Here is a 21,960-nt window from a genome sequence, read left to right as displayed (position 1 = left end):
TTAATTGAGTTGAAGGCTATGGATGTATAGCAAGCGGCCATTGGTGATTAAACTACACAGGCAATGAATAAAATTACTCGTTTCAATAGCAATTAAATTGTTTTATTCAATTTATTACGCGTTGGAGTTTAAGGGTGGAGTTGCGTAGTGGGTGGAGCACTTGGCCGCTAATCCAGGGTTCGAATCCCGGGTGAAACCTTAGGACATCCCAACAAAACAAAATCCTCTGGGCGGGAAAGGAAACGGTCCCTTCCTCAATATGTCACATTCACTCGCTAGCGGCTCAGTCCGGGCTGAGCTCTATCCTCACCTAGCCAATCCATCCTGTGGATTGAGTCACTGCGTGAGTGATGGAGTACACCAAAATTTGATTTAATTTTCTCTCAAGAATACGAGGTGTGATTATTTCCCCTTCGCAACAGCCATTTGTTTGCTATTTATACTTTATGCCAACGAGTGTTGATATAGTAGCTAATCGTGGCGAGAAGTCGTTGCTTCTGCCGTTCCACGCGGCCAACTCAGTCGTGCGTCCCTTTCGGCAGTCAGTCGGTCGGCGAGCGTGTCTTTCAAGTGAATCGCAAGAGGTGTCGCTGTGAGTGTCGAGGCAGCGGGGGGGAGGGGGAGGTGGGGGGAGGGAGAGAGGAGCTCCCCTCTTCGCCTTTGTCAGGATTCCTCCCCCTCCCCCCCCCTCTCCCCCGCATCGCCCTCTTCGACTGTTTCGCCGCTGCCGTGTCGACTTTGTTTCGGCGTGTGCCCCCAAAGGCTTCCCACCCCACCCACTCCTTTTGCCGCGAATTATTCTGTGATTCCGCGCGCTAATACCATTGCCCCCACATCAATGAAAACAAGTGGCGCTCCATGGAAAATTGGAGAAACAGCGCGTTCCCTCTCGGACATTAAGAAAACGACCGCTTTTTCCTACAATGGGAAAATTGAGATCGCTTTTCCCATAGGCGTTTTGAAACATCGAATCGAAACAGTTCTATCCAAATGAAACTTTTTCTACCTTTCTAGAAAGTATTAAATTTTTATCATGAAAGGTATGTTGTCTGAGCTATTAATTTCCACTATTCCCGAGCGAGACACGCTAAAGAGGCGGGAATTTTGGAATTTCATTTAGGGGACTCGGTCCATGGGATTTCTTTCGTGGCAATGATTTGGTTCGTTAAATAGTTCCTAATGAACTCAGTGAATCTCGAATCCATGTGAATCTGTCAACTTATTGCATTTCAAAAATTATGACGGGTGGTATTCACAGTGATTATCATTTTTCATTTTAACAACATCCTTAATAAATTATTTTCAGACTTTATAACCTCTTCAATTTGTCTGAACATTGGCAAGGATGGGGGTCAGGTGTCGGAGAGCAGGAGGGTTGTTGAGGAAAGTGTTTGTTTTCCCTCTTCGGCACCCCCATCCTTCCCCCCCCCCTCTCCTCTATAGCAACCTATTTAACGACGAACGTGGTTGGAGCCCATGAGAGTGTTGCCCTGACAACGAAACACCTCGTGCGCAAAGAATTTCCGATAAGTTTTTCCAATGTCATGTTTGCAATAAGTGTTCATTGTAGATTGTTCAGAGTGAATTTCATTTGCCATCGAAAGCGACTTTCGTCTCCTCTTTGCAGACTCCTTCATTTCTTCCGACATTCGAATCCGCGTTGCGTTCATTCTGGTTTCTCTTTTGGGGCGCTGCCCTCGCGGCTCAAGTGAAGCCCTTCTTTCGCTCGTTGGAATGCAAATGGGGGCGAAATTGGCCACGGGGCAGACAGACACTAGGAGACGACGCTTCCATGACGGAACCCTCCCTCTCTCTCTCTCTCTCTATCCATGTTGCGCACTCGATTGTTCTTGTTGTGGCATGTTCTTTGCCCGTCAATCGGTCATCTGCCTCCATTCTAATGCAAATCAGAAAAAAAAATCAAGAAAGAAACTGAAATGATAAAAGTTGAGAATCCGCGAAAAACTGCTTCGAGCGAACAGTGTGTGTCGGACAGCTTCTACTCACGAGTGATGATGGAAGTCACTAGACACTCCTTTCAAGCCAATAGGAGGCACCTTTCAAGGCAAATATTGAATGAGGTATTCAAAACACACATCAGTCAGGGCGACACGGAGAACATCAGAGACTCAATGTATTTCCATGACCAGGGGAAACGATAATATACTTAGGAGAGATATTTTTCCTGACGCATTGAGTTCGTTTTTCCCCTCCGATCAAGAAAGGCTTTTAATGAATGCGAGGTGGAACAAAAAAGGTACAAAATTTTAAAGATATATAAATAAGATTCAAACTTAATAAATGCAAGAAAATTTAAAAGATGAATATAAAGAAGTTTGTCTAACCTAAGTGAAACAACAGTTGAGCGGAACGATATGCCAGAGAATTTTCTCGAACCCTCTCCAAAAATATATACTGAAGTATATAGAGTACATTAATTATGTGCATAGTATATATTGTATAGTATATAGTATATTTAAGAATAGGTTGAGGAACAGTGGTATTACCATTTGATTTAAATAAAATTTTACGAGGGCAAAGATGGATACAGTTAGCATGCATGTCAATGTAACAACCCATTTTTGCCAAAGATTGGGCCATTGCCGATTTGCAAAATTTTAAAATAATAATAATGATCGACCAGCCAACCAGTCAATCCGCGTTTACAATAAAACGTTTGCTTATTTGTTTGTGCGTGGTCACTGTAATGAGATATTTGTATCTAATAGGAAACACTTATTTCTAACAATGTCCAGCAGTACAATTATACGTAAGAGCTTTTATCATTTTTCACCTCACAAAGTAAGTCATTGCTTTTCGTATTAATAATAATTGTAGCGCAACTGTTACACCTATGGACGGGTGCTCTTTATTGTACCTTTTATTGCAATCGGAAGGTTCTAGGTTCGAACCCCTGTCAGGCCGCATTTTTTACGCTCTCCGTTCCACCACGTGTCTCTCTGCATTCTACTTGCCCGCTCTTACTCTTTCCACTTTCCATTTGTGCGCATTCATAATGAAAGAGGCATGCATTGCGCCGGCGCCTCAGTCTGAACGGGTGAGGAATTTTAGCATTTTACAAATTCATTAAATCATTTTTATACATTTTGCTGCAAAATAGCGGTAATAATCAGGTAATATAGACAATGAGTGCCTACGCAGCGTGGGAAATGTCATTCGATCTGTAAATTAACAAACCGAAAGAGATCGCATCAAAATATTCATGCATATTGTTCTCTCTTTGCAGGCTGCAAGAGCTTCTTCAAGCGGAGTGTTCGCCGCAACCTGACGTACTCGTGCCGCGGCAACCGAAGCTGTCCCATCGACCAGCACCACCGCAACCAGTGTCAGTACTGCCGACTGAAAAAGTGCCTCAAGATGGGAATGAGGAGGGACGGTGAGTTTGCGACCCAACACTCTCATTTGCCGACGTGGTGGGACACCCGCGAAGAGACCCTGATCGAAATGCCTCACCACATGCGACGGCATTAGGCCTATTGGATTTGTGGAAACAGTTTTAACCCGGACTAAATTAATAGATGGAATATCCGGGCGTTGATCATGTTAAAATTAACTGCTTAGTATTTTCCACAGAGCCTATTAAATCTCCAGATCTATTTAAACAGCAATGCATCACTTTTGTCGCCTGGTTTAATCCGGGTGTCAATATTATCAACCAATGCTCCAGCGTTGGCTAAGGTTTTTCGCGGACTTGCCGACGGCCACTAGAGTGCCTCGTGAAAGGCGCTCCGAGTGCAACTCTCCGTCCACACGTCACTCAGTGACCTCGCAACTAATCTCCGTTTCAATCAGTGGAGAAAATTCGTCATCCGCGCGGTTGAATCCAGACATAATCCCCTGCCAAACGCCGTAAAGGTGGCTCGCACGGTATTATGTTGATGATAATTTCGCTGTACAATATGACACTGCAGAATTCATCGCGTACATTTTGTAATTCGGATTAATCCATGGATAACATAGGTACTGTAGTGACATAAGTGCTGTCTACGTAAAATTGATAAAGATGATATCAATAAATGTGATAAATTAAACCAATTGAAATCCTCGGTCATATTCACGACGGAGACTCGGCCAAAGCAGCTTACTCTTCGCCAAAGCAGCCCATTTCATGAGGAGCCCATCTTGGCGGATTATTCCAAATGGGTCCTAACGAGGGAGAAATAGCTAATTCCTCTCACTTCGTCGTCGCACTTACGTGGTATTCTTTTAACGAATCCCAATTTACGATTAGCTTGACCTGTTCTTTCCCGAATATGTTTATTCCACGATAGATCATTATTGAGTCTAACTTCTAGATATTTCACGGACTCAATACTCTGTAATTGGGTTTCCTGAATGATACAGCTCTATTGTGGGGAGTTACTTCTTCCAGAAATTCATTACTACGCAATTTTTCAAATTCAACTCTAACTGCCGTGCATCGCACCACGTTTGGATAGCAACAAGGTCATTCGTTAGTTCATCTCAATCTTTGCTGGAACGGATTTCTCTGTAAACTACAGCGTCGTCTTTAAATAATCGTAACTTGTTGTGTACTACTTCGCAAATGTTGTTTATATAAAAAAGGAATAGGAGTGGGCTTATAACACTACCCTGAGGGACGCCAGTAGTGATTCTAACCTCGTTGGAGGCTGCGCCATCTAATGCTACTCTTTGCACGCAATCGCTCGAAAGTTCTCTTATCCAGGAAATTACATCATCATCTAGGCAGTGCGGTTTCAGTTTTATTGATAACTTTCCGTGGGACACTTTATCAAATGCTTTGGGATTGATACAAATCGCGTCTACAGAAATATTGTCCTCTCCGGAGACTAAAATATCGTGGGTTAACAGGGCTAACTGCGTTTCGCATGATCTGCTTTTCCTGAATCCATGTTGATTCTCATAACAAGTTTTACTAGTTTAGGTGTTTCATTACTGAGCTGACTGCAATTTGTTCAAGGACTTTGCATAAGATGGACGTTAAAGATATCGGTCTGTAATTAGATTGTTGTTCCTTATCTCCACCTTTGAATATGGGCGTTATATTGGCAATTTTCCAGTCATTAGGTATTTCGTGTAGCTTGATGAATTTACTGAATATTAACTGCAAAAAGGAGGCAATTTTTAGGCTAATTCTCTAAACACACGAGAAGGGATTTCGTCTTAAGCAGGTGATTTATTCAGATTGAGCGATTTCAATAAATTTTCTATTCTAAATACAATTTCGGATTAAGGAAAAAATAAGTCGCTCGGGTTCTGGGCGGTCTGCGTTTGAAGAGTTCTCTTTTGAATGCGTCGCATAATTTGGAAAACTGATGATTCCAGCGCCTGAGATTGAAAAGTGCCCTTCTTCCGTTGCTAAGCAGCTTCGATAGTTGGATATTCGAGAGCCATTTGTGCTGATATTTGAAATATGAGGCAGCTAGCGGCCTTTCATCTTGTCGTTGGCCTTATCGCGATCACCCCCTCCCCTCTTTTGATTGGAGGAATCCGGATGACGTAGGCCGTCAATGCGACGCAGGGCCAAAAGGTCAAGAGGAAGCGCCGCCGCCGCGGGCGGTGGACGGTGGGCGAATCACACTGGGAGGCAACAAGTGGGAGGGGAGAGTAAGATGGCGCCGCCCGCAAGACCACCGCAATTGCCTCACTCATTGTCTGCCGAATACCGCGCACAACCAAAAATCAAGAGAAAGCTTCACTCGTCACCTCATCGCTAGCATCTCACCGGATTGACTCCATCTGTCTTCTTTCCAGCGTTAAATAACTCCATTTACTTAGCAATAACTCTATGCTCTTCGCCTCGAGTTGTCCTCAGTGCTTGTAGGGAAGACCATAATTGTGTGTACTCCCCTGTTGCTTTTCCCTTGTATTCGTGTCCTTCCATCACCAGTCACCCTCCGCTGCCTTCACAATCTGCCCCTTTGCAAATCTTTTATGTTTCAACCATGTTACTGATCTCTATCAGTCGGTGCCTTAGTCTCTCACATGTGCTTCCTTCGAGAAAAAGATGATATGTGCAACAAAGAAATCGTTTGTTATTACAGCGTATTGTTATGGTTTTCAGTTTCACTGGTTTCCAACCGAGACCTGGGTTTTTTTGTGGCACCAAAGTTTCGACTACGTCACCACAGACTGCGTCATTAACGTGTCGGGGCCCACACTTACTATTGCCCGGTAGGATACCCGTGAAGCACTCACCATCTGGAATACGTCGACATTCCTATCCGTAATTCGCGCATTGCAATATCCATCTCGCTTCGTTTTCTGAGGCCATCGTGTGCTTCACTTAAAGGTGTACCTCAGCCCGGGAATAATTGTCACGCGGGTCGAAATTACGATCGGTGGCCGAGTAAGCAGACGAAATGCACTCCGCTTGAAGCGTTCAACGAACACGCCACGCAGTGCATCACGCCGTTGTGCACTGCATTGCCAATGTCTTGCACAATTAGCAAGGGCCTTAGCAACTCAACTGGCATTGATTTTTCTTTACATCCACACGTAAGCACGCACAGCATAGTCTTTTTGACCACTTTCCATTCTGATTTTTCTTCTCCAGACCGATTTTTTCCCCTTGGCTAGCGCACTTGCGTGAGTTTTTATCATTTACATGTTTTGATTTTAGCACAAATCGGCTAAATTTTAGCTTACTTGAATTTTTTAATACTTCAAACAATATATTTTTGATACCTTAGGCAAATATTTATGACCAATATTTCGAAACACCACATGGTGAAATTTCTTCATTTGAAATAGGAAAGTAATTGTAAACTTCACATGCTTATAATATTGGACGACCGATTTCGTTGCGGTATGACAACCATCTGGTGATTAAATATTTTATATTCCTTTCGATGTAAAGCGTACATAATGATCCCACTGCGTAAGAAGAGAGTCTAATTGTAAGACAATGAGACTCGAATATGCTTTTGTGTACTTTTATTGCAAATAAGTTGTACCTTTGAACCATTCATTAAACATGATTTGGCGTTAAACTACATTAATACTTTTCGTTAATGCAAGCGTCTCGTAGAATTGAGCGAAGTGTTTCATCAAATTTTAATGCATTAGCGCTCTAAAAAGAGACGCCTGAAGCATTTCACTTCATAATTTTGGGCGTTACCTGATAGTATTCAAGATTATTTGCTAAAAATCCTAATACCTGTTTAGGAAGTAGGGAAATATGCACAATAGGGCGGATCGCAAAAATCGATTTTTTTCAAATCCATCTGGCCCAATGAAAAAAAGTTGTGGGACCGATCAAAAATAAGGCCTGAAAAATTTGAGACCTGTACGTGAACCCCTGACCCTCGCTCAAATGCGATTTAGGGGGGGAGGGTCAAAATTCGATAAATATAATATTTTATGGTCATTCCCTATAGATTTTGCCGAGTTAATGCCCTTTTAGGGCAAAAATTTCGTGCATTTTGACGTATCTGCCACCGTTTAGCCACAAAATGCCTAATTTGAGTCCGCGTCCGCGAAGAAAACATTCCAACGCCCACGCAGCGTCGCGGATACCAGAGCCGCAGGCCGATCCCTTCCCCTCCACGCTCGCTTCTCCCCCTCCCACGCCTCTAACACAGCAAAATTCATCCCGCGCATGCTGCTAGGAGGTCGTTTATCTTTGATAGAGTAAATCAGAAGATGGTAGAAGGAAAAAAACGATGCGTAGTGAGACGACTTGTCCCTTATTTGGCGCCTCGTCGGCGTTAAACAAATCGATGTTACCAACTTTTAGAGAAGTGATGAAATAATTTTAGACCTGCGCACGCAGGAAAGGAGACTACGGTCTTGAAGACGCCTCTCGAGTGGCTATGAAGGTTTGGGAACTTAGGTTATGCACCTCTATTCCGGTATTGTCCGACAGCTGTGACTAAATGGATGAATAAGGGTGAAGGCCGCCGGCGTACCCTCCCCGCTCCCCTCTCGAACGCCCCAGATGCAACAAAATTCACACCAAGTGCGTCTTTCTTCGTTAGTCTTACTAATATTTGATGTATCAGCATCGTCCAGTGAGGAACAATCACGAAGGAATTACTCAATTACCTGCTTTCCAGTCTGTATTTCTTATGTTAGTGTCATTCCTCGTCTTATTGTCAACAAAGTTTTGGTAAATTCATTCGCGAATCTCTCGTCCGTATGTATAATAAAAGGAATATTGAAATTTAAATTTGAACTTTCATCAATAGATTTTTTAATTCCACAGCGCTAAGCTCAGATATAGCCGAAGGAACCGGTGTCTCTCTCCAATATATCAGCAGATATTAAAATCCAGCAATTAAAAAAATCTCGGATTGGTCGCCAAACGCATCCTTGCAGAGACGCAAATTGGGTCCCTAGATTACCCTCCCAACGTTTATGTCACAAATCCAACTCAACATAGTGCAATTAGCAAATAGACCACTGTAAGGGATGAAATACCATTTGATGCTTTCCCGGCGAATGATGTGGGTAAACTCTTTTCGGGGTTCAACAAAATTTATCCCTTAGGATGAGCCCCCAGTCGGAGCTTGAAATGTTGGCCATTATGGAAAATTTAACCCGGTGGGGATCCCGAGAAGAGTCTACCCACACTGCAAGGGATGTTGGAATTATGCTTATAGCAAAGGGATGATGCCTCCTTTTTGGGCGGTATTCGCTTGGTACCATCGTAATCAAATCCTTTTTAATTCTGTGTATCTAATTTTCACTCGGAAAGGAATTGATAATCGCAGATTTTATAACTTTTGCTAATCCTCCGACGGGGGAGGTAAACCTCCAAAAGTGGGACCCTGTTTCTTCAACTAACACCACACATTCCCCTCTAAACTTGTATTGATAAGTCCTCTTCCCTTTTTTCATCAGACAAGACATCAGTCTTTCATTCCAATAAAAAAAGGCCCTTTAATGACACCTCTCTTTTCTTATTCACAGTAATTAGCATCTTTTTCTGTCTACATAAGTAATTCTGGTACACTAGCTTTGATATATCTTACGAAGTTATGACTTTTGCGTCAGCTAAAGTTGCGGGAACGATCATTGCTGTTGCTTGGTTCTTGCATATACCTCTATCACAGTTGGCAGTTGCATTTTCCCCGAAGAAGTTCCAATTTGAGGTTATAATCCTTAATGTTTATTTCATGAGGAAAGTAGAGATACAAATCAGCTAATTTCTCGCCAGTTTAATTTTCTTCGGATGAATTGACGAAGAAAATTTTTGATACTATTTTCCCGTACAAGAATTGACGATGATGACTCAACGCTCTCCTACGATGCCCTTTTTTCCTCAGTTATCGAGTTTCTTTAGGGTTCAATCCAGCAGCCATCATCTTTCTTTTCGTCAGATTGTCTCTCAAAATACTTCTCATTGGGGGAACCTTATGCTCCTCCATGCACTTACACGCAAAAATATCGCATAATTTAAAATGTTCCTTTAAAATTGTTTGAGTCTTATACTTCATTAAAACCCTACTTTTGGCCTATTACAATTTTCCGTAAGTTTTAGTACTTCCTGTGGTACCGCTAAATCCATTTAGTCACATTCATAATGGAAGAAAAGCGCGTCACCATAGTTCGCACACCTTCTTAGCCACTCGAGAGTCGTCTTCAAGACCGTAGTCTCCTTTCCTGCGTGCGCAGGTCTAAAATTATTTCATCACTTCTCTAAAAGTTGGTAACATCGATTTGTTTAACGCCGACGAGGCGCCAAATAAGGGACAAGTCGTCTCACTACGCATCGTTTTTTTCCTTCTACCATCTTCTGATTTACTCTATCAAAGATAAACGACCTCCTAGCAGCATGCGCGGGATGAATTTTGCTGTGTTAGAGGCGTGGGAGGGGGAGAAGCGAGCGTGGAGGGGAAGGGATCGGCCTGCGGCTCTGGTATCCGCGACGCTGCGTGGGCGTTGGAATGTTTTCTTCGCGGACGCGGACTCAAATTAGGCATTTTGTGGCTAAACGGTGGCAGATACGTCAAAATGCACGAAATTTTTGCCCTAAAAGGGCATTAACTCGGCAAAATCTATAGGGAATGACCATAAAATATTATATTTATCGAATTTTGACCCTCCCCCCCTAAATCGCATTTGAGCGAGGGTCAGGGGTTCACGTACAGGTCTCAAATTTTTCAGGCCTTATTTTTGATCGGTCCCACAACTTTTTTTCATTGGGCCAGATGGATTTGAAAAAAATCGATTTTTGCGATCCGCCCTAATGCACAATGCCTGTCTATCGTTAAACTAGAAATTCTAAACATAAATGCCCAGTACAGAGTCAAAGGCAATCTCGGAAGAAGATAGAACGGTATACAGTCAGTTAAAAAAAAGGGATCAATCTACGAATGTCATCGATTGAATATGGATGTAGTGAAAAGGGCCACTTTGGGCATTCTGCATATTTAATAAGTACGGGTATTGTAGCGTTAAGGTGAGGCGCGCGGCAATAAGTGGCACTTTGTCTTAGCACCACGGTTACCAAAGTGCACACACAATGAATGACAAGTGAATACCGTTTCTCACTCATTATTTCTCTTCGCTGTTGGAATACTGAAAAGGGAATCCGCCGAATATTCCTCTCCTAATGCCTCGCAGGCATTGCCTGAATCAATCGAGTTTTTTGCCTCATTCATTTACGAGATGTGATTTTTAAAAAAGCGTCGAAGAAATTTTCGCGTGCTATTTTTAACCCGCTATCGCTTCCCCCGATTAACCAACCGACAAGAGAACTCACCAATCGCACGTATTAACGTCACATTATGACTGTGCAGTGTTTTCTGTTCTCTCATGCTGTGACGAGCGGCCAAGTCTTATCTGCGGCGCACATGATATTTCTGCGCTCCGGCAGAGAGCATTGCGTCGTCGGATGCAAATGCTGATTGGATTGAGAAACATGGAATTGTTAAGAAGAGATTGATTACATCCGTTACATGGAAGTGGGGCAACACATCAATCCCGGGTATTTCAAGAGAAAGAGAAAAATTTATGTTATTTCTTCTCATCATCCTTCATCTCATCATTTGATCTATAATTCAATACATTTCAACATAATCATTTAGGAATGTTCGTTTAAAATTTGTCTACTTCATTTATAATACCACCTTTCATGTGCGTTCTTTTGTATTGTTCGAAGGGCTAATTACGTTAGAAAGAAAAGGGATTACAAAACAGGCCTACCGATTTCAAACAGATGACAGCCGAAATTAGGTTTCTTTGACGTGTACATCTCGGAGAATGCAGCCATAGTTTACATAAATCGTCATAGGTATTCTACCTATTGTGGGAAGCGACGAAAAACATTACCAATTTCAGATAATAATTGCCTAAAATTCCGTCTTAAATAATGCTAATACATTTCTTTGTGCATAAATATTGTAAATGAAATGGAATTGACGCATAAAATTAGGCCTGCGACAACATATAATAGTAATATAACTTAGTAATTTAAACAGCATGCCATGAGAATGGATACCATAGGATTAGGCGCATTTGTGCGCGCCCTCCGCCGTCGAAATAATGAACCGAATGGCGGAGGTGGCATTGTTGCGGCGTGCACGTCACGGGTGAACAAGGAGCGTCTCTTTGAAGTAGCCATCATTACTCTCTCTCTCTGCGTGATTGGACGTGATCGCACTCACGGCGTGCGCGAGTCTTCTTCAAACGGAGGCAAACGCTTCGGACGAGGCGAAGACGCCGTGACGTGACGTTTGCTCGATTGAGTGCGCGTGACAAAGTGCGACTATTCCACTCGCGAGAGTGCCTACATCACACTCAAACCCTGAATTGGAATAAAAACTAAGCCCGTGTGACATTTAAGTGTGCATGCTACTCCACTTGCCATCTCAATAGACGTGTGGCGCTTGACGCCAGCAAATACAAAAGATAAGAGGGCTTTAGACCCACTGAGGTCCACCTAGCATTTATACGATTCCTTTATTTCATGGGTGAAAAGAATTCCTCAAACTTTGAAGGGGCATCAATTGGCCCGTAGTGTTTTTCGACAATATATCTACGTAGGCCCACCCTTATATTACGGTCCCTCAGTTCCCTCGTTAGGCGTGGAATGCCCTGCCTGCGGCTGGCGAATGTCTTCTGTCTCCGAGGGGAGAGCCGCCACGCGAGCGAAGGACGACCACGCCAATTGAGACCCTTCATCCAATTCCGTCTCTTTAACTATCCACCCTCCCCTCCCCTCCCCCCCCCCCCCCCCCCATATCCAAATGACCAAATTCCATCTTCTAGGAAGCACACTGCCACCGACCTCAACTCTCTCCATCGCTCTAAAATTGCATACCCACTTACCGCGTGAGTAACGCGTACTTCGCCGACTGCGATACATTGACAATTTATTTCCGTTATAGCCGTGAAAGAGTGCTGCCACTCGGAAAGTGCCGGACAGGAAAAATCATTGTGCGTAGGGGGGATTCGAGCCCCGATCTCCGGAATCCACGGCCGCCGGTGAAATAAATGCATGCAATTAATCTCAATTACAATAGATATATTCAGCTCTTTGATTCGGAAGTAATCGTAAATATCAGAGTCAACTAGAAATCGGAAATCCTCTTAAAATATATTTTATGGTTTAGGTGACGCGCGTATGAGATGTCTTTTGAGAATGTACATTTTTATGTCCGTCATCGCAATTGGGGAATATAGCCGCGGGAAATTTGAAGTTTTTCTAAGTGAGTGTTAAAAATGTCAAGGAAACCTAAAGTCGATGGTGGGGAAATGTGTCCGAGATCACCGTCAACAGGGCGCACGCGTTGGAAATGGCCAGTGGCCGAGAGATAATCTTTTCTTGGACTGCGCGCCATCTGAGAGCAAGGAGGGCCAATCACATCCAACCGAGGCAATATTTTGGAGGTGATTGTGGGGTGCACTTACATGAGGTAAGAGTGCAATGATGACAGCCATGCATTGCACCGGCACCGATATTCAATCCTCACTATACCCTGTCGGTTCAGATCTGACAGTTAAAGCTGATTCCTGTTTTAGAAACTAACTTCTACTCATCACCACAAGTCAAAATCTTATGATTTTTTTGCTCCATTCCTCTCTCCAATCAGCTTCCCCTTTCAGTTTCCTTCCATATTGCTCCCCTCAAAGCCTTTCCTATTTTACTCATTCGAGGTCGTCCCTTTTTCTGTCTTTGCTTCCACTCTTGACTTCTCCGAAGCTATCAACGTCCAAGCTTCTCTTTTATAGAGAAATATGATCCATCTGTAGCTTTTGATGAATTGTTTCCTTACGTCTATGCTTGTATTCTCTGCTGTCAGAAGATTCTTCTTTTTGTATAAAAAATTCCTCTGTGACTGAGCTATTCTGTTGACTATTTCCTTCTTTCTTCATTCATCAAGGGTAATTTAGCTTCCTAGGAATCATAATTCTCTCAACTCTTCAAGCTTTTGTTTTCCTAGTGTAATGTTTATCCTAGCCTCCTCTAAATTTCTAGCTATCTAGCCATTGTCCTTTTTATGTTTGTCAAAGTATTTTTCAAATCATTCTCTGTCTCAATTATGACTGCTATGTATTCATCAAATAATAGCATATTATTTTTTTCTCCGTGTATATTGACACTCAAAGCCTTCTCTTTGATTGTAGAAATGGCATTCTCGATATAAGCATTAAAAAGTAACGGGGGCAGTGCACATTCTTGTCTCTCCTCTTTTATAATTTGATCACAGCTGCTTGGTTTTTATACTTATTCTAAACAATTCTACGATCATTGTAGAGCACTCCAATTTCTATCTGAGTTCTAAGCATTGAATTCCATTCCACCTTACCAAAGGTCTTCTCCAAGTCAATTAATGCTATGAACGTGGGTCTGGGGTTCTCCGTTCTCTTCTCTAGGGGCAGCCTTAATCACCTCTCCTTTTGCCCTTGATTTTCCTACACCCGACTTGGTCCTCGCCTTCTTGTTCTTCTCTTCGTTCTATTCTTCTGTAGATTTTCTCGTCAGTATCTTCGATGCATTTGCCGTCAGGCTGATGGTCCGTAAGTCTTCTCTGCTCTCTTCTTTTTTGGAATGGGAAAGATGATGTGAAGTCGAAGTCAGAAGGTTTATCTCCTGTTGAGTGCAAATCGTTACTTTATCAAATCCTATCACACTCTCCACTACTTCTTGAAATACGTGTTGATATTTTTGGCTCCTTTAGTTTCTCTTCTTGCCAGAAGTTCTTCACTGCTTTTTTAGTTTCCTTGAATTTCAGATGGCTTTTCATCATCACTACATTATGATCACAGTCGATATTTGCCCCTAAGTAGCTTTTAAAATCCGTTATCTACTTCCTAAACCTCTGCGTCACTAAAATATAGTACAGTTGAAATCTTTTTATATCCCCTGGCATATTTCAACGTATATTTTCTTCGCATGTGATTCTTGAACAACGTGTTGGCAACCTCTAAGTTTTTTGAAGAATAGGGTGGTTCCCTTTTATTTTTTTATTGCCTAAATCGAAAGATTATTACTCCTGGAGTACGTATTTCACGCTTTTAGATTTTTAAACGACGATATCTATTTTTCGCGATTAAAGAAAAGTGAAAATTTTCAAGCGCGCGAAAACGCGACGGTTAAGCATAACTGCTGGGAAAACTCCAAGTGACGTCGTTCTGGTTCCCGCTGCCGCAAGTAAGGTGACCTTGGGGCGAGGCTTTGAGCGCTGATACGACGCAGGATGCTAGCAGGTAGCAGAGTACCCTGCTAGCTGGTAGAACTTGGCTTAAATAAGGATTATTAATATCTTATCAAACGAAGAAAACTTTCCTACTTTAGGCAGTTTTAATAGGTGATTATTAAGACATGTTTCCCTGAGCTCTGTGCCTCATGCATGCATTGGTAAACTCAGACGATGTAAAACTCCTATCCACTCGTATAGAAACTAGGTCCCTGTGACGTCACGTGGAGTGGCATCGCATGGGCGCCAATCTGGCCTTTTTCAAATGAGGTTAAAATTGACCATTGCCATTCGTCTAAACCGGTATTTCTAAAACCAAATAATTTGTATATTATGAATACAATAATGGTGGGTAACGAATCGCAACCAATGCCTTTCGTTTTTTTTTGATGAAGGAAACTACCCTATTACAGCAGTCTTTCTCCTCTTTGATCCATCCTCCATAATCCATATTTTCCTGTTATTCTTTCATCCTGATCTTGGCGGACGGCAGCTTTCCAATCACCTAAAACAATAAGATTTTCTTTGTCCGTCATCTGTTTGACTACTTACCTGAGCTAAATTATCCGTGGTAAAAGTAATAAAATAATGCATTTTCCTTAACAATTTTCATTAATGGCCTCCCGCTGATCAAATGATTGAATTATAGGAGTAATATGTCACTCTTGAAATTATTTTACGGTAGGTATTTCATTTAAAAAAAAGGTGACGCGATGGCAGTGGACATATTGGAGTTTGGCGACTCAATTGTTGATGGTACATACTCGAGAGGTGTGGCGTGATTCGATTAGGGGCCCAACGCCTTCCCTCATCCCAATTTTTCAACTGTGAAAATGTCTCCTAACATTTTTGCTGCTGAAGGGTGGAACGTTAATAAATTTCCATTCGGTTAAATATTTGGGAAATTTGTTCGGCTGATCCTTGCGCTCGGCGAATCGCATTTATTGAAAAGGCCATCGCATGGCAGATATGTGTAAGTATGTATATCGCATCGGATTCTTGCATCGATGCCGGAACGCGGGGAGGGGGTGGGGGGCGCGGGTGACGCCCCTACCGGCCACTGCGGGCATTAATCATCGCACACCCTGGGGCGACGAATCGAGCGGTGACTGGCGGGGAAAGCGAGAACTACGGAGGTCTTCCCCCCCCCCCTTCCACCCGGGTGGTTTATGATCGCACCGTGGGGTGGCACTTTTTTCGCCATTCATTTCCAGGGGTGGACTTGCGTTGGAACACATTTATTTACGTTTCGGATGAAGAGGGTAGGGCGATGGACCGCCGCCACCACCACACACGCACCCTCTCAAATAGCCACCTCACTTCGTTCTACATTCCGGATTGCGGCGTGAAGCGATTAAGCACTCGGAGGCTAGGTGCTGGGATATTTCAGCTATTATCAGCAGATATTATTCAGAGAGACAGAGAGAACATAACCTTGGAACCTCTCTATGTTTCTCACTCCGACGTATAGATAACTTTAACGTTAAATTCCCTGAACTGCGTAACATAACTGAGGAGTGTCGTGCGATAAAAAAAATGCAACGAGTAAAGATAGGTTTACACAGCTTTAGTGCGATTGGGCTAGGAGCAGCTTGGGACTCGGAGGTCTCGTGCTAGCCTTAAATTTCTTCGGTACTTAAGAATAGATTTCTTTCAGAGCGACGCGGAGAACACCATCATAGGACCTCTAGCACTATGTTTCTAGGTCGCACCATAAAATAAGATAGACAGTTTTCCTAACGGATAGGCGTAGGAACTATTTTTCCCCCGATTACAATAAATGCAATTTGGAATGCAATTTATTGCAATCAATCGCACGGGCCACTTACTTTCGCTGCACCCTTGTTTACGGCTGTTGCCCTAGCACCCTCCGTCACGTGCCCGTTGTGGCGACTAGCGACGTCTTTTGTAGACGTTGATGAAGGCCAGTGTCCGGCGCCCCGAGGCCCGTCTTCGAACCCCGCCGGGCACATTCCGCCTTTCCATCTGAAGGACGAGGGAGAATGGCGCCGCCCAATGGATGAGCAGGGCCGGCCTCTTCACAGAGGGCGCGATCGGTCCCTCCTCCGACACTCGAAATGTTAATTGCACGACTTAGAAAATACTAAGGTGAATATTTCCAGAATTAATGGCAAATCTTCCCTCCCTACCAACGCTAAACGATATCACCTTGACATTTTAAGGATGCATGGAGTAGGTCGTTGCCAACATTTTCCTTTTTACTGAATTTGTTAATTTTACGTTTTAATTATTTTCTTAGGCGTGTCTTCTATTAATGTTTGAGGTACAGGCAGATACCCAACTGGGTCTACTCCGCTTGCCCTGCAATTTAAATTGCGATGATAACTTAAAAGCGAATACTTCGTATGTAAAGAGGAAAAGGCCAAAGGAGAGTAAGACACGTGTAGGAAACGCCATTATAAACGAACGCAATTATCAAGTGTTAATGAAAAAATGTTCGACCATCGTCCAACGTCCATCGATGCTGGCGATCCATCAATTAATCTTTTAATTTTAAGTCAACACCATTTCCAACAGTCTGAGATAGCATTTTCATGTGTATGCAGTGTTTCGGCTCTATTTACACTATTATTCAATTGCAATGAACTGAAGACTGAGTAACGAGACGAGCATTTTTTCCACGTTTCTTCGGTAATTATGCGCAAAATATCAGTTTTTGTCTATAGGATTGCATCAAATTTGTCAGTAGTGTGCTTAAGCATATTGCCATTCACAAAAATGCGTGCGTATTTAAAAATCCAATTTCTAAAAAGTCATGAAAGGGTCGACTATTTCTCCGTGGTCGTCAGTGAGAATGTTTGGAAATGTTTACGAGTGTCTCATGCTAACTTTATTTCTCAGGCCGATCTTCTTGAGTGTGCACTAATGAGCGCCCTAAGAAGCAGGCACACTTGCGTCTTCTTCATGCAGCGATGGAACTGACACGTGCCGCTGCCAGCAAAAATTATTAGCAATTATGAAGTGCGCTTTCGATAAATTTAATCGAATCCTTGATATATCTTGGAATTCTTCGTAATAATATTTTACGCATTACATGTAATTCAGAAGAAGATCTGTATATGAATTTATTATTCATTCTTAGTACAATTTATGCCATATTCCATAAAACTGTATGCTAAAAGTGCGTTGAAATTCTATAAAACCAACTCGATGAAGTTTAATTCTTTTCGATTATATTCAGCGATATCATAAAAATTAATCCTTGCGCAAAGCCTCAAAGAAATATGCTTATAATCAAGAAAATTTTCTAGCTCTCAGGTCGAGAATGAGATAGCATTTTCATGCTATCTCATTCTCGACCTGAGATATTCAATGCGATTGAGAGTGGCTTAGATGTGGCCTTGAATTGCCTCCGATGGAGGACGGGGGTGTATCGATAGCGGATTGGTCGGACGACCTTCGAGAGGAAGCAATCGAACAACGAAAGGGAGTCATGCCTCGTTCAGATTACGATTGTTCCAACAATCGTTGGAACTATCGTGCATTCACATAACGTGGTTAAAACCTGTGCTGGCCTCTAGTGGTGACATCTAAAGTGAACGGGAAATTGACGGTTAGCAAAGCTGTTGAGGTATGCAGGGACAAGATATTACTTTGTTCAACGTGTATTTAACGAATAATTTTTCTTCCGCCTATATTCTTCTTTCCTAGGACAAATCCACGAAAAAAATTGAGCTTCACGTGCTTTTCGTCTTTCTCTTGTCGCTTCCTTTTCCGGTCTCCCAGCGCCTAACCATCGTAAAGTGGCATCGTTCGGAACTACGTGAAGTATTGTCAGGACATGCATTCTCACGGCTAGTTCGGCCAACTATCGTTAGGACGATCGCTCGGGCAATCGTAATGTGAACGGGTCATGACATGAGTGCGTGGTCTCATGGCTCCTTCCCGGTCACTCACCTGTTCGTACGCAACAATCGGAGGAACGATTCACGAGGCATTCGATTGATTTGCGGTCTCAGGCAGACACTCGCGTCGTAATGTGCTATGGCTCTTCATTTCGTCCCAAAGTACAAATTCTCACGCAAAATGGGTGGCTCTTTCAGAATATACATTTTGTTAAGTTTTTCGAATCATAAAAGATTGAACCGAGTAGTTTAAATAACTATTCAAGAAGTAGATAATTGAAATAACACGATTTTCAAGAATTTTTTCAACGCATTATGACTGTTGTTTGTCTGTAATTCCAAAAAGTACGATATTTTCAATTTTAACGAGACCATATTTATGATGGAAGAGGTTGCATTTCACGCAGAAGTTGCGTAATCGCGCTTCATGATGAAAATTCCACCGCTTTGCTCTTCCGTCACATTCACGCACCCCGACCCCTTTGCGATCCTGAGGACGTCCACGAGGGTGCGGAGAGGGGTGCGGCGACCCCTTCCACGGCACTGCCCTTGAGGGATTGTCCCGAACACTCACTCGGGCGACGTAAAAAATTGTTCGGACGTGAGAAATCGGGTTTTCCGGGAAAAAATGCAAAAAATAATGAATGGGAAGCTCTAAAAGGAGCAGTGGAGAGGGGGGGACCAACACCCGCCCTCGCACTTCCCCGAGAAGTGGTCCCGTGGGATAGGAGAGCGCATTCATTTGGCGTCGTAAGGGAAGAGGAGGAATTGGAGAGAGAAAGAGGGAGAGAGGGAGAGCACAGGGGGCGGAACACACAGCACCACGCACCTCAAAGGGGAAGTTGCACTTGCTTACGATCGGAAAACAATCGGCTGCAGGTGCGTGAAAGGGGGTTGGTTAGTTTTGGGTTTCCCCGCTTCAATCGTGAGGGCGGTCAACGTTTCCTCTCTCCTGTCGCAGACTTCGTCAAGGATAATAATGTCCGCATAGAGCTGAGCGTCGATACATGGGTAGATGCGGACTGACGCAGAATTGTGAGGTAAAAAGATGAGGCGTACGAGAAAATAAACAGAGATAAAATATCAATAAAGCCAAAAATATATGGATTAATATGAAAAAGGAAAAACTAGTGAATCAAGAAAAATAAATGAAAATCGAATAAAAAATGGTAGAAATAAAAACCAAAATAAAATATGTGAGTAAATTAATATTATTGCGTGAGTCGTTGATTCGCTCTTTTCCATCGACATTATTACGCCTCAATAGGCGTACACTAGAACACCAGCCGTCAGCAAAAACAGGAGTAGGTAAAACGAAAACCTATCCCACCCGATCTCTCTCCATTTATCGTATCTGTCGGGCCTGGAAATATAGTGGGTTTCTAAGACGATGTTCTCCGTGTCGCTGCGAAAGATATCCATTCTTAATTGCTCTAGCTGTGTGCTGTGTGCCTCCCGGTCTCTTGCGACTTTAACGCTAATTCGTTTAACGTCAGCGTAACGCTCTCTGTACCCCCGTACCACCTCTGACAAATCGCGCAACTTCCTTTCGAATTATTCAATTTCACGGGGTTAGTCTTACTGAGCCCATATGCTTGCCACAACATGGACATGTAGCGGATTAGCTTGTAGTTCGTCTTAACTTTAGTGGGCATTGCCAGCGATCACTGTTCTCAAATTCTCCTCCACTCAAATGAGAAAGGTAAAACCGTCCCTTTTTTGGCGTAATGCTGCCTCTAGCGCAGTTAAATCTGGTGCAGAGAAAGGGGGGGGGGGGGGAGGGTTGTGGCGCAGCAGAGCAGTTCACCACCATGGCAACGACAAACAACAGGTCCTGTCGGATTTTCAATTGTGGAAACATAAAAACAATTTGAACTCCTCCTGATGTTCAGGCGTCTCAAATTCAGGGCACGGCCTGCGATTTACGGCCAGGATACACCAAGGGTTAGAGGTAGAGCTCTAGGATTTTGTCGTCAAATAATCTAAACATTTTCTCATTACAACTGGAATTTCACCGAGGCTTTATCGGACAGACCCGGTAGCGATGGAGGTGTGATTAGGATTTTCTAAATACACTTAGTGTTGTCAAAATTGTTTATGATGCAGCGTAAAGAGCTGTGCAATCAGCAACCATTATAAAAGGATACAATTCAACCAGTGATGAAGAGCACCGTCAATTGCTCGTTTTGAAAGTTGCTAATGGTGGGAAAGTAAATGAACTTCGATCCTGTGTTTGCGGCGAATCACGCGCGGAAAATATTTGCCCTTGTAAATAGGAAACATTTTTCATTGCTTCTTTTTCTCGAATTGCATAGATACGAACTTTTTTATTTTCCTTTCCTTAAATGGAATATTCTGCTCTCATTCCTTTCTATGAAATTTTCTGACCGAGCGTTCTTTCGTCTCCTGACAGCGCTCTCATCTCCATCGTCAACTACTTCCATGCGGTTCTCCACTTCCCACGCTCTCTTCGGTTCGCTTCCAAAATTCTTCTCTTCCGCCGGACCACCACTCGCCCGACACGAACATTTTGTCTTTTACTTTTGGGGTGAGGGTGAGCAAAGCGTGCGTTTAACGTAGAAGACTGTTCCATTTAAAGCGCACCTAGGTGAATGGCAGCTAAGGAACAGTTCACGAGGCGTGTGTCGACATTTCATCCCAAGTGCTTCGTGAACTCTTGCTCGCAGCTGTGAAGGTGATGCGATTGCTTCGTTTACGCTGCGTCATGAGGAACGCGAAATGGGATTGAAGCCTTGACGATAGTATTTTCGGAATAGTTGTAAAGTGATCCAGGCAAATCATCACAATGGAACCTCTTTTAAAGTTTTCGGAAATAAAAACCAAAATTAACTATCTTTTATCGGCGAAAAAGTGGTCGATATAACTAATTTTGAAAGTACAAAAATTGAGAGATAGTTTCAGCAAATGTGGTCATTGACTTACATTCGTTCGCTACCAATATCTACAACTGCGACTACAAGTCGGACTGCTGGTAATTCGGGCCATTCTACTGTTTACAACCGTGGAACTAAGTAAGCAATTGAGTGCTGACAGTCCCTCCCCAAGTATAGACAAGGCATTGCGCAATTGGCCATCTTGACGAGGACCTTTAATATTACGCTCCATGCAAACCTTGTATGTGAGATGGTGCCACTGCGGATATTGCATTGGAGGACTCATCTCCACTCGAACCCTAGATTGTTGTCCAAAACCTCACATTAAAATAGTTTCTAACAGTCGCTACTCGCGTCACTGGCAGGCAAAGCGATCCGAATAATAGGACAAATATAGGGCCATAAACCCGAAACGCATATTCGCTATGATGTGATCAATCGAAAACTTTTCAACGCTATTTCTCGCCATTCCAAATATAATATTGCAAATATTTCGAAAAAAATGGATCCCTCTGCACTCATAGCTACTGCTCTGCGGACATTTTTAAT

General features: G+C 43.0%; 1 protein-coding gene across 1 annotated transcript in view; it reads left to right on the top strand.

The window, feature by feature from the left end:
- LOC124166636 (COUP transcription factor 2) overlaps nucleotides 1-21,960 on the top strand; it is a 203,464-nt gene that overhangs the window by 44,815 nt on the left and 136,689 nt on the right. Inside the window, exon 2 of the mRNA XM_046544256.1 lies at nucleotides 3,248-3,397. Within this exon, the coding sequence (XP_046400212.1) occupies nucleotides 3,248-3,397 (150 nt within the window). The remainder of the gene's footprint in view (nucleotides 1-3,247; nucleotides 3,398-21,960) is intronic.

The sequence above is a fragment of the Ischnura elegans genome, chromosome 10, assembly GCF_921293095.1.
Source record: "Ischnura elegans chromosome 10, ioIscEleg1.1, whole genome shotgun sequence".
Taxonomy (NCBI): domain Eukaryota; kingdom Metazoa; phylum Arthropoda; class Insecta; order Odonata; family Coenagrionidae; genus Ischnura; species Ischnura elegans.
The sequence above is the reverse complement of the archived record's forward strand: the minus strand, read 5'-3'. Positions and strand labels throughout refer to the sequence as shown.